Raw genomic sequence first — 12230 nt, 5'->3', positions numbered from 1 at the left:
TAACTATTTTTTAAAATATATTTTTATTGGTTTCAGAGAGGAAGGGAGAGGGAGCGAGAGATAGAAACACCAATGATTAGAGAGAATCATTGGTCAGCTGCCTCCTGTACACCCCACACTGGGGATCAAGCCCACAACCAGGGCATGTGCCTTGACCTAGAATCGAACCGTGACCTCCTGGTTCATAGGTCGGCACTCAACCGCTAAGCCACACCGACTGGGCTTATTTTAATTACTTTAAATTTAAAATTAGCCACATGTGGCTAGTGGCTTCCCTATTGAACAACATAGTTCTATATCCTCATAAGGGTTTGGGCCTCACAGGTATATTCATCTGTCAAAACTCCTTTCACAATAAGCCTAAGATTTGTGCATTTCACTGAATGTAAAGTTTACATTAAAGGATAAACATAGCCTTGGCTGGTTTGGCTCAGTGGATAGAGCATCGGCCTGTGAACTGAAGGGTCCCAGGTTTGATTCCGGTCAAGGGCATGCACTTTGGTTGCAGGCACATCCCCAATGGGAGGTGTGCAGGAGGCAGCTGATCGATGTTTCTCTCTCATCGATGTTTCTAACTCTCTATCCCTTTCCCTTCCTCTATGTAAGCAATCAATAAAATATATTTAAAAAAATAAAGGATAAACATAAACTCTAATTAATGCTATGTGTGTTGAAGCATTTAGATGTGAAATGTGCTGTTATCTACAACTTTGAAATGAGTAGCAAAAATGTATTGATGAATGGAGGGATGGCTAAGTTGCTAGACATGTAATACAACAAATACAGCAAAATATTAATTGTAGAATCTTGGTGGTAGGTTAATGGGTGTTCACTGTAATCTTTCTGTGTATGTTGGATTATTTTCAGAATAAAATGTTGGGGCTAAGAGGAGAAAGGATTTGAAAGTTATTGTCTAATTGGGTACAAAGTTTCTGTTTGGAATGATGAAATTTTTCTGGAAATAGATAGCAATGGTCGTTACTTAATGGCAATTAATTGTACACTTAAAGTAATCATATGGTAAATTTTATGTTATATATCTTTTACAATTTAAAGAAGTTTGAAAGCCAAAAAAAAAGAAATATTGGGAGAAAATCCATGTGAAAGTTTCTGTGCCTTCTCTAGAGGCAGTCGGGAGTTCTGCACAAAGGGAAGGGCGAGAGGAGCAGGCTGTGTGAGTGAGTGTGCTAGTTCCGCTTGGAGTAGAAGTTAGTGGGAAGAGAACACGGTCTTTGGAAACAGACCTGTTTTCGTAATCCCAAGTCTTTCACTTTCTAATTGAATAACTGGGTAGCTTGATTCTGCCTCCCTTTCAAAAGAAAACTTGTGCTGGAGTTGCCGAGGGAACCAATAAAGTGTTTACTATTTTAAAAACTTACTTGTTTCGTATTGCTATTGTTACTGTAACAAATGTAGTAGCTTAGGACAACACAGAGTTATTATCTCCTAGTTCTGGAAGTTTGAAATGTGTCTTACTGGGCTAACATCAAGCACTGCATTCTTCCTTCTGGAGACTCTGGGGGGGGGGGCCCACTTTCTTGTCTTTTCCTGCTTCTAGAAACCTCCTGTGTTCTTTGGTTTGGCTCATGGCCTTTTCTTTCAAAGCCAACAGTAGCATCTTCAAATCTCTCTTTCACACACCACCCACCCCCTCTGCTTCCTGCATCACATCTCCTTCTCTGACTCTCCTGTCTCCCTCTTTCCCTTATAAGAACCCTTGTGATTCCATTGGGCCTACCCAGACAATCCAAGATAATCTCCCCATCTCAAGATCCTTAATTTATTACATCCGAAATGTCCCTTTTGCCATGTAAGGTAACATATTCACAAGTTCGGGGATTAAGGCTGGACATGGTGGGGGGACATTTTCCTGCCTACTACAGTGGCTTTGAAATTTTATGCTACTCCTACGTCAAGACTACACTGAAGCCCTGGCTGGTGTGACTCAGTTTGTTGGGCATGCACCAGGAGGTCACAGATTTGATTCCTGGCCAAGGGGCACAATGCCCAGGTTGCCAGCTGGATACCCAGTAGGGGGCATTCAGGAGGCAACATGGATGTTTCTCTCTTCCTCTCTAAAAATAAACTATTTAAATAAATTTTTAAAAAGACTACACTAAAGAGGAAACATTTCTCATTATTTTTTTCCTAATAGCTTTATTGAGATAGAATTCACATACCATATAATTTACTCATTTAAAGCAAATCATTCAAATGGTTTTTAGTAGTCACAGAGTTGTGCAATCATCACATTTTCATCTTTCTCCCATTTTTATGTTTGTGGAAACAAAGGCTTGAGACATTATGGAACTTGCTTAGGGTAACATCTAATGGCAGGGCTGGGCATTGCAGTGGCTGTCCCGAGCTGATATTGAAGTCCAGGCCTGGATTCCATGAAGACCAATCACCTGGGAGCAGTGTGGTTAGTAGTAAACACGCAGGTACTTAGGCCAGGTGAGACTTGGTTTCAAGGCTTTGTTTCTGCTACCTACAAGCTACGTGACCTTCGGTAAACCTCTTGGAGCTTTGGTTTCCTTATTTGCAAAATGAGGACAATAAAATGAATGGGGGGGGGGGGGGGGGACAGTACTCACCTGTAAGATCCCTCCCAGCTATGTAATTCCAAGCTTCAATGAGGAGGGGCGGGGAGGGGGGATGTAATTAAAAATAAATTCCCCAAACATCCTCCAGGTCAACAAGAGGATGAATAAGTACAGTATTCCCTGAGACTTACTCACATGCTTTCATCGCCCAGCTCTCAAGAGTTCCTCCCTGATGGGCCTCAGCTGGGTGGGAAAGACAATGAGAGAAAGGGCCCTTACAAAGGCAAAGAGGAGTAGGAAGAGCTGAGAGGCGGGGCAGGCCTTGGGGTGGTCTGCCCCGGAGTGGACAATGATCCTGCGGGTGGAAACGGAGGTGGGAGAGATCCGTGGCCGCGCTCCCCAACGCCAAGTTCAGCCGCTCTGTAAGGGCTAGGGAGGGGAAGTGTGTCGGACGGGTGGTTCCGAAAATAAATCTTCAGAGCAGGGTTGAGTGACACCACACCACCTACGGCGCTCCTGCAGTCCCCCAACCCCACCCCCCGCCACCTCCCGCCACGCCCACCGGTCCACGCGACTTGGTATGCTCCAAGCTCCGCCGCCACCATAAGCGTCCTTCCTCCAGCGTGCGATTGGTACGGCCCGAGCCAGGGAGGGGGCGGAGGGTGAGGGCACGCCCCTGCCTCTGAATGGCTGGAGAATTTAAAGATCCGGCCAGTGATAGGATGATTCCCCACGGCCTGCGTTTGAAAGTTATAGAGCCCGAGCTTCGCCTGCAGGTCCGCTCGGTCCAGCCAGCTCGTCCGAGTTCCGGCGCAAGTGAGTGTCCACCCGATGTCAGGGTTGGGAGGAAGAGAACCTGCTTCTTTAATGGGTCCCCGCCGGGAGGGTGCAAACGAGAGGGTCAAACGGAGGGAACACACATTCCAGGACCGCCCCGCGATTTCCCTAACCTAGCCAGATACGCTACCCCTTCCCACCTTGGAAATGGGAAGCGCCAGGGCTTCGGATCACACCACCCCGACTTCTGCCAGGCGCGTGGCCTCTCCCAGCCTGTTCCCACTTTTGTCCACGAGAATAGGGATCCCTGCTCGGCTGCGTATGCAGCAGTGAACGTAGCAGCAGCTGACAAGACGAGCAGCAGCGCCCTTGCTCATCCATCTCCCCACGTGAGATTCCCCTGCTTCCTGGGGAGACGACTCAGGATTCCCCTGCCGTCCCCTCGGTCCCTGAAGCTGTCTTCTTTTCTGTTCAGGGTCCCCCATCTTCAGCGGCCCCTGCCGGACAGCCGAGGCACCCCAAACCCGGGTGCATTTGACGCTGTCCACCCGCTGCTCTGGAAATTATCGTGTAGGATGTAATTTCTAAATGAATTTCCTAAATTGCCCCCGCGTCCTTTTGCCATCACTGTGACCTCTTTGTGTTACCGGAGAAGGGTAGGATCCTATGTGGCCTTGACCGGCCTCTGTACCACCTGTCGTGTCCTTGAGTCCCCGCGACTCCGGTGCTCCGATCCTTTGCAGACCTGCGGAGGCGGTGGCGATGCTGTCCGGTTCCCTGGCGGCGGCCGCGGAATGCGAGGACGCGGAGCTGCGGTGCCGCGTGGCTGTGGAGGAGCTGAGCCCCGGCGGGCAGCCGCGAAGGCGCCAGGCGCTGCGCACCGCGGAGCTGAGTCTGGGTCGGAACGAGCGCCGCGAGCTGATGCTGCGGCTGCAGGCGCCGGGGCCCGCGGAGCGGCCGCGCTGCTTCCCCCTGCGCGCGGCGCGCCTCTTCACGCGCTTCGCCGCCTCGGGACGCAGCACCCTGCGGCTCCCCGCCGACGGCTCGCCCCGGGCGGGCGCGGTGCAGCTGCTGCTCTCGGACTGCGCCCCGGACCGCCTGCGCCGCTTCCTGCGCCTGCTGCGACTCAAACTGGCCGCGGCGCCAGGTCCCGGGCCGTCCTCCGCCCGCGCGCAGTTGCTCGGTCCGCGGCCCCGAGACTTCTTCACCATCAGCCCCGTGCAGCCCGAAGAGCTGCGGCGCGCAGCGGCCACCCGGGGCCAGGACGTGACGCCGGTGGAGCGGCCCACGGAGTCGCGGGTGGGGGCCGAGCCCAACACCGTGAGGACAGGAAAGGGGGTATGCCTTGGGGACTGGGTGTGCCGCTGAGTTGGAAGGGACCAAGGAGACCCAAGTTGGGGGTGGTGGTGGTGGTATTTGAGGGGGCTGCTGGTTATCTCAGAGGAGATGCCCATCGGACATCTGAGTAGAACCGAGATGCGAGAATTGTGTGTTTCTCATAGTGCAATCTCTGAGACCGGGTAAGCCCGAATAGGAAAAGGGTGGCCCAGGTCACATTAAAAGAGAAAGCAGAGAAGGAGGCCTGGAAAGGAAACTTCAAAAGATAAAGAGACGGAGAGGGGCGTTTGGAAAAAACCAAGTGGTCAGCCGTATAAGGGGGAGCCAACAGGTCCGATCAGATGGGGGTAGGGACAAAGTCTGGTGGTTTTGACAGTTTATGATCTGGGGCAGATAGATCTCAGACCACAGGGGTGGAGACTGAGGAGGTGGGAAGATAAGGATGGGGGAGAAGGGAACCTGGCTAGGCAGGATTTTGCTTGGGTGTTTTGAGGTGAGAAACAGGTTCATTGCAGTGAGAAGTGAGAAAGAAGGATGGGTGAGAGGACCAGGAGAGTTAGGAACCCCGGGAGGAGGCTAAGGACCCAGACCCTGGTCTTCAGGGCCTGAGGAGTCAGTGGAGACCCAGTCTCGATCCCTTCCTCAAGGGGAGACCTGGACCCCAGAAGTCACTGGCAAGATCTTCAGGTGAACCAAGGCTGCCCAGGGGCTCCAAGGAATGAAGCCAGCAGAGACACAAGGGCTCCCAGGCCTAGCATTGCACCTGGGCCAAGAAGGTGGTGGTGGTTGGGGGATGGGGGTGGTGGCAATGCCTAGAGTATGGGGGGGAGGCTCTGAGACAGCCCTGTCCCCCTAGGAAGCCCCAAGGTGGCCCCTGCCTGTGAAGAAGCTGAATTTGGCCCCCGCCAAATCACAGCTTTCTGAGGAGCAGGCTGCAGTGCTGAGGGTTGTCCTGAAAGGCCAGAGCATTTTCTTCACTGGGAGTGCAGGTAGTGGGGGGGGGGGGGGGGGGGGGGAGAATGGTGGAGGGCGGGATGGAGGAGAGGTGGTCTTGACTTTGCCCTCTGCCCAGGGACAGGGAAGTCTTATCTGCTGAAGCGTATCCTGGGCTCACTGCCTCCCACAGGCACTGTGACCACCGCCAGCACGGGGGTGGCAGCCTGCCACATCGGGGGTACCACCCTCCATGCCTTTGCAGGTAAGTGAGCGAGCGCCCCTGCGGCTATCGCTGGGAGCAAACCAGGCCTGTGGGAAGGGAGGAAGGGGAAGTCAGGGTTGAGACAGGGCTGGGGTCTCAGCTGAATAATGTCACCCACAGGCATCGGCTCGGGTCGGGCTCCCCTGGCCCAATGTGTGGCCCTGGCCCAGCGGCCAGGTGTGCGGCAGGGCTGGCTGAACTGCCAGCGGCTGGTCATCGATGAGATCTCCATGGTGGAGGCAGATCTATTTGACAAGCTAGAGGCCGTGGCCAGGTCAGTGTGTGCAGTGAGGGCTGGGATCTGGTGGTTTCCATGAGGATCCTCGCTGCTAAAGCACTGCTCACTCCTCTCCAGAACTGTCCGGCAGCAGGATAAGCCATTCGGAGGGATCCAGCTCATCATCTGTGGGGACTTCCTGCAGCTGCCGCCTGTAACCAAGGGCTTCCAGCCCCCACAGTTCTGCTTCCAGGTACCACTCACCCTCCTGTCCTGCCCTCCCCCCGAGGGGTCTGCTCTGCTCCCTGACCCCCTTCCTCCCCCATCAGGCCAAGAGCTGGAGGAGGTGTGTCCCGGTGACCCTGGAGCTGACCAAAGTGTGGAGGCAGGCAGACCAGACCTTCATCTCTCTGCTGCAGGCTGTGAGACTGGGCAGGTGGGCTCTGTGAATAGAGAGGGGCCTGCATATGTGGACCCACGTGTGGGTCAGAGGGGAGTATGGGGACCCAAACAAGAGGAAGAAATGCTTCCTGGGCCCATAGAAGATGGTCACTTGGTGAATATTGAGCTCCTGCCTCCCCAGGGCAGGTCCCCATCACCCAGCACAAGGCCTGGCACAGAGTAGGTGTCAGGGAACTATGGTCAGATGGACACACAAGAAGAATTCCGAGATATCGACACTCCCATTTCACAGATGCAAAAGCTGGGGTTCTCAGGGGTGACGTGACTTGCCCAAAGTCAGGGCTGGAATTTAATCCCAGGTCTGACTTTAAAATCTAGGTTCCTTCCACTCTTGTTTTCTTTTTTTCCTTCCACCCTTAAAGCCTGTGCTGTCACTTGGTGGTGGTGGTAGAGGTGGGGGTGGGGAACATTGCAGACATGATCCCTGCCCAGCTAGGACAAACGGTTGAAATGCTACAAATACTCTAACATGGGAGTGGACAGGCCAGGAGGGCAGATGACTTGAGCCAGAGCTGGGCCTTGAAAGCTAGGTCAGATTGGGATGGGCTTGGGGGAGGGTAGTGGTGGTGAGCTGCTCTCTACGCCTGGGGACAGGAGGCGGGTAGGAAGGTGCACAGCACGCACCAGCATGCACGGGACAAGAGGAACGCTAAGTGGGAGAGAGAGACCCAAGTTGTCCCCCCTCCTCCCACGGTAGTGCTGCGGTACCCAGGCCTCCCCGGAAGGAGGAAGACTGTAGATGGGGAGAAATAGAAACACAGGCTCAATTTTTTCCCCCAAGGCAGCAGGCCAGGGGCTAGATTCTAGACATTGTCATCTAGATTATAGGCTACCAGCATTACAGGTATCAACATCAGCGCCTGGTCTAGGTCCTCTAAACCTCTGGACTGTGCCCACTCAGCATACCAGACTCCCCAAGGAGCACTGGGGATGGGAGGGTGGCTAGCTTCTTCCTGGGGGCAAGCGAAGGAAAGGGTACCCACCCATGATCACAGCCAAGTACCCCCCCACACACACACAAACCCACACACACACTATGCTCAGTCCCATGTACGGGGTCCAAGTGGAAAAGGATAAGTTGGCCGGCAAATCTTGCCCTCGTGCCCCTGTCCAGTCCCCAGGCCTGACCCATTGCCTGCTGCTTGAGCCATACCATCCACATGCCCCACCTTCCCTGGCATTCAGATGGGCTCTGCCCTAAAGCCCAGCCCCCACAGGTGCTCAAATGAGGTGACCCGCCAGCTCCAGGCTACGGCCACCCACAAGGTGGGGCGAGACGGGATTGTGGCCACCAGGCTCTGCACCCACCAGGATGACGTGGCTCTTACCAATGAGAGGCGGCTGCGGGACCTGCCAGGTGAGCAGGGAGCCAGGGCTGGGTAGTACCAGCTGGGGAGGCTATCAGGCAGGTATGTCAGCCCCCACCCCCCACTCCTGGCAGCCTGGGGCCTTGGGATAAATACCCAGGCCCCAACCTTTGTGGCCATAAGGCCCTTATATTTACAGAGGTAACTGGTTTTGAGAGGTGTGACCTTGAAAGGGTCAAGGTCACTCAGCCAGAAGATGCTGGAATTCAGGTCTCTGATTCTAAAGCTCCAGATAGGCCTGAGCTATCCCTGTTACCTCCCCCCAAGCCCTGGTCTGATATGTGTTTTGGGAAACGAAGCCACGAGTGACTAGTAATCTGTTTGCCCCACTCTTTCCCTAGGTGAGGTACACAGCTTCGAGGCCATGGACAGTGACCCTGAGCAAGCCCGGACTCTGGATGCCCAGTGTCCCGTTAGCAAGCTCCTTCAGCTAAAGCTGGGGGCCCAGGTGCGTGGGAAGCAGGGCCTAGACCCTGAGAGCTTGGGCCTCCCCAACCTTTGCCCCTCTGCCCAGGCTGCTCCACAGCTAGAGGGCCCGGCTGTGACCACCCACCTTCCTGTCTTTAGCTTTCCACTGCCTTCCTGTTTCAACATCTGGAGCTCCAGGCAGCGTTGCTTTGGATAAGCCCCTTGACCTTGCTGAAGCTTTGTTTCATCTCTCAATCAGGGAGTGAACTGTCTCCCCCACACAGTTGCCTTCCGTAGCATACCCTCTACTATGAGAGTCCTCCTTCCTGCCACTGTGTTGGGGTGGGCCACATGGGAGCCTTTCCTCAGGTTCCAAAGGGCACCCAGGGGGAAAGTGCAGGCACCATGTGGTTGGAAGAGGGATGGCAGCTGGGGGCTGGCCCTCGAGGTTGGGGCCCACATGTACCCCCCAACAGACGTGGTAGCTTTCAAAGCCCTATGATGTCTGTGACCTTATGCTCTTTACCTGCTCCCAAGCAATGTCCATCCCCTTGACACAAAGGGAAACCGAGGCCGGGAAAATAAAGCATCTTGCTGCAGGGGGACAGTCAGCTGGTGGCTAAGCTAAAAGTAGGACTCAGTGCCCCTCCATGACAGCCCCCAGCCTCCCAAAACCACAGCAGTGGCCCCTGGGCCCGAGGCCAGGCACAGGAATGGGCAGCTCTCCATGCCTTCTCTCCCTTGCAGGTGATGTTGGTGAAGAACTTAGCGGTGTCCCAGGGCCTGGTGAATGGTGCCCGAGGGGTGGTGGTCGGCTTCGAGACTGAGGGGAGAGGTGAGTGATGGGGGTGCAGACCTACTGCTTGGGGCAACAGGGCCCCAGGGTAAGTGTGAAGAGAAAGAGTCTAGGGTGCAAAGGTGAGGCCCGCTTCTCACCTCTGAGCCCTGAAACAGGGTTGAAAAGTGGGACTTCTCCATGCCTCCCTCAGGGCTGCCCCAGGTACGGTTTCTATGTGGAGTCACCGAGGTCATCCGTGCTGAACGCTGGACGGTGCAGACCACTGGGGGCCGGCTCCTCAGCCGGCAGCAGCTGCCCCTCCAGCTGGCCTGGGCCATGTCCATCCACAAGAGCCAGGTGAGCAGCCAGTGCGGGGGGTGGGGCAGGGCAGGGCAGAGGGGGGACGAAATAGGCGAGGGGCAATTTGAGGGAGGCCTTAAAGGCTTTATGGGAGTTGAGCTTGCCCTGGAGGCAAAGTTTCAGACCAGTTGTAGGATAAACCTTTCTTGAGTGCATTCCCCATCCCATGCTCTCCCTTTCCGGGATCCATATACTTGCCCCGTCATCTCCTGCCCTGCCACTTTCTGAGCCACTACCAGACATGTTAACGTTAATACTCACAACACCTGTATGAAGTGCAGACGTAACCATCACTCCTGTTTTACAGAGGAGGAAACCGAGGCTCAGAGAGGTTAAGTAACGTGTCCAAGGCCACACAACTAGTGAGAGGCAGAGCCGGATTCCTTTCCATGCCGGTCTGACCCAGGCCTGAGTTCTTGCCTTCCACCCCCACCCCTCTCGCTTATCCTGGATGTATCTCCTGGAGCCCCTCCTGCTCAGATGCCCATCCAGGGTCAGCCTATCCCTCTGCCTTGAGAATCTCGGGGCTGGGCCAGGAGATCCAGGGGCAATAGCTGGACTGGTGAGGTGGGTCGGGCTCTTGGGCACAAAGGACTTCAGGCAGAGCTGGCTCCATCTCTGTCTCTCCATCCCCAGGGCATGTCCCTGGATTGCGTGGAGATCTCCTTGGGCCGCGTGTTTGCCAGTGGCCAGGCCTACGTGGCCCTTTCCCGGGCCCGCAGCCTGCAGGGCCTGCGTGTGCTGGACTTTGACCCCATGGTGGTTCGCTGTGACCCCCGTGTGCTACGCTTCTATGCCACCCTGCGGCGGGGCAGTGGCCTCGGCCTGGTAAGAGGGAGTCACCCAGTGGTGGGCCAAGGGGCCCTGGGTAGGGGTGGCAGAGCCTTCTCTGGCTCCATTGTGGACAGGGGCAAGAGGAAGGAGATGCTGGCCCCCAGGCTGTGGCCCTGGAGGACAGCAGAAGCTCGTGACTCAGGTTCTCTGGCTTCAATCTAGGAGTCCCCAAATGATGATGAAGCAGCCTCAGACCAGGAGAATGTGGATCCAAACCTTTGAGCCACAAAGAGAAGACAGAAGATGGTCTCCCCCTCCTCCCACTCCTGGTGAGCTAGGACCCCAGGAGATAGCAGGGGAGGATGGTCAGTGCCCATTCTCCCGTCATTAGGGTCTCTCAGCCTCCTGGCACGGGTACAGGGATAATGCTTCCCACCCATTTGCCAGCTGTGCCTCAGTTTCTCCCGTTGCGCTGGGTGAGCTGCTTCCAGGGTCAGGAATCGTCTTTCTGTGCCAGTTGGGAATGGGCCTGTGGTGGTATCTGGTGTTAGAGGACAGAGGGCAGGCCATGGGACCACCGTCATGAGGGCCGCCCGCTTTGGGCTGCAGAGGGAGAGGTGTTCCAGGGGCAGGAAGAGGCACGTGGGTCCTGAGGGACTCGGGCTGGTACAGGCCCCAAATGGAGAAGGGACCCTGAGGTAATTTCACAGCCAGGCCCAGCCTCGCACAGCCAGGACCAACACCCGCCTGAGCCTGACGTGAGGACACGCACAGCACACTGTGCGCCCGTCTCTTACGCTGCTTTCTGGGGAAAGAAATAGTGAGTGAGGATTGAAATGGATGTTCTCCGGTTGAGTTTACTTATTTATTTATTTTAATAAATATTGTTGAAAGTATTACATATGTCCCCCTTTCCCCCCCATGGCCCCCCTCCAGCCTGCCCCCACCCCCCGCCCCAGGCCTTCACCACCCTATTGTCTGTGTCCATGCATATATGCATACTCAGATGGTATTTATTTAGGGCAAATAAACGTGAATTATGTAAGGACTGTGGGCTCCTCGGCTCTCTTTAAGGAGGCACACCCCTGCCCTGGCTTGTGTCGCTCAGTTGGTTGCACACCTTCCCATGCACTAGGAGGTTGCCGGTTCGTGGATGGAAACAGGAAAAACAGACTGGGGATAACTGAAGCAGGAAAGGAAGGTAATGGAACAGAAGGCTAGCTCGAAGAAGTGATATGAGGAGCCCAGAAACCCAGGCTTGGAAACAGTGGGAACCAGGGAGGCTAGAACCACTGGCAGGAGTGGAGCTGGGAGCAGCTGGCCAGGAGGACCTCTGGCCACCCCTGGGCGCCTTTCACAGCCACCAGGGGAAGGAGTCCTGAACTCTTCTGCCTGCTCACATCACTCAGTCCAGACCTAGAGGCAGGTGTGTGGCTGGCTGGGCTTGGTCTCCCATGCAGGTCCTGCAGCCTCTGGCAGGAGCTGAAGGTGCATGAAGGTGCAGGAGGTACCAGGGCTTCTGCTGGGAGATGAATTTTACATCATCCCCAGAGCTGGGCTGTTGAGGATGCCTGAGGGTCCTCTCCTGGGATTCTCCTCTCTGACCCCATCCTCGACACACACTGCCAAAGCACCCCTCCCCCTGCCAGCCCTTTCCCCTCGCCCAGGCACTGGCTTCAGCTTTCCCTGGTTCCATACGGACCTCCTCTGCTGAAAGACGGCTTCCTCACAAGCCTGCCTGGGCACCAGCAAGTCCCGTCCTCATTGTGCAGTGCTCTCCTCCTCCGAGCAGCTGTGATCTGCCTTGAGGGCAATGATCAACTTACACGTCTGTCTTCCCCTAGAACCGTGGTTCTCAACCTTGGCTGCACATTAGAACCACCTGGGGATCTTTTTAAAATCCTGATTTCTGGGCCTCATCCTCCGGAAATTCTGTTTCTTTGTTACTAATGTTGTGGCCCCACCCCATAACAAAGAAACAGAATTTCCGGAGGATGAGGCCCAGAAA

At 55.2% G+C, this 12230-nt stretch overlaps 1 protein-coding gene across 1 annotated transcript; it reads left to right on the top strand.

Annotated features, from left to right (window-relative positions):
* The first annotated feature begins 4061 nt into the window (after positions 1-4061).
* Positions 4062-11145, top strand: PIF1 (PIF1 5'-to-3' DNA helicase). The gene is made up of 12 exons (XM_036304544.1): positions 4062-4658; positions 5515-5647; positions 5731-5856; positions 5977-6130; positions 6212-6326; positions 6403-6509; positions 7753-7892; positions 8244-8350; positions 9058-9145; positions 9300-9445; positions 10085-10276; positions 10445-11145. Exons 1-12 carry the CDS (start codon positions 4083-4085, stop codon positions 10502-10504), a joined length of 1944 nt encoding a protein of 647 aa, XP_036160437.1. The 5' UTR covers positions 4062-4082; the 3' UTR covers positions 10505-11145.
* Positions 11146-12230: the final 1085 nt, after the last annotated feature.

This window comes from Myotis myotis, unplaced genomic scaffold, assembly GCF_014108235.1.
Source record: "Myotis myotis isolate mMyoMyo1 unplaced genomic scaffold, mMyoMyo1.p scaffold_m19_p_1, whole genome shotgun sequence".
NCBI classification, from domain to species: Eukaryota; Metazoa; Chordata; class Mammalia; order Chiroptera; family Vespertilionidae; genus Myotis; species Myotis myotis.
This window is presented reverse-complemented; position numbering and strand designations above follow the sequence as displayed.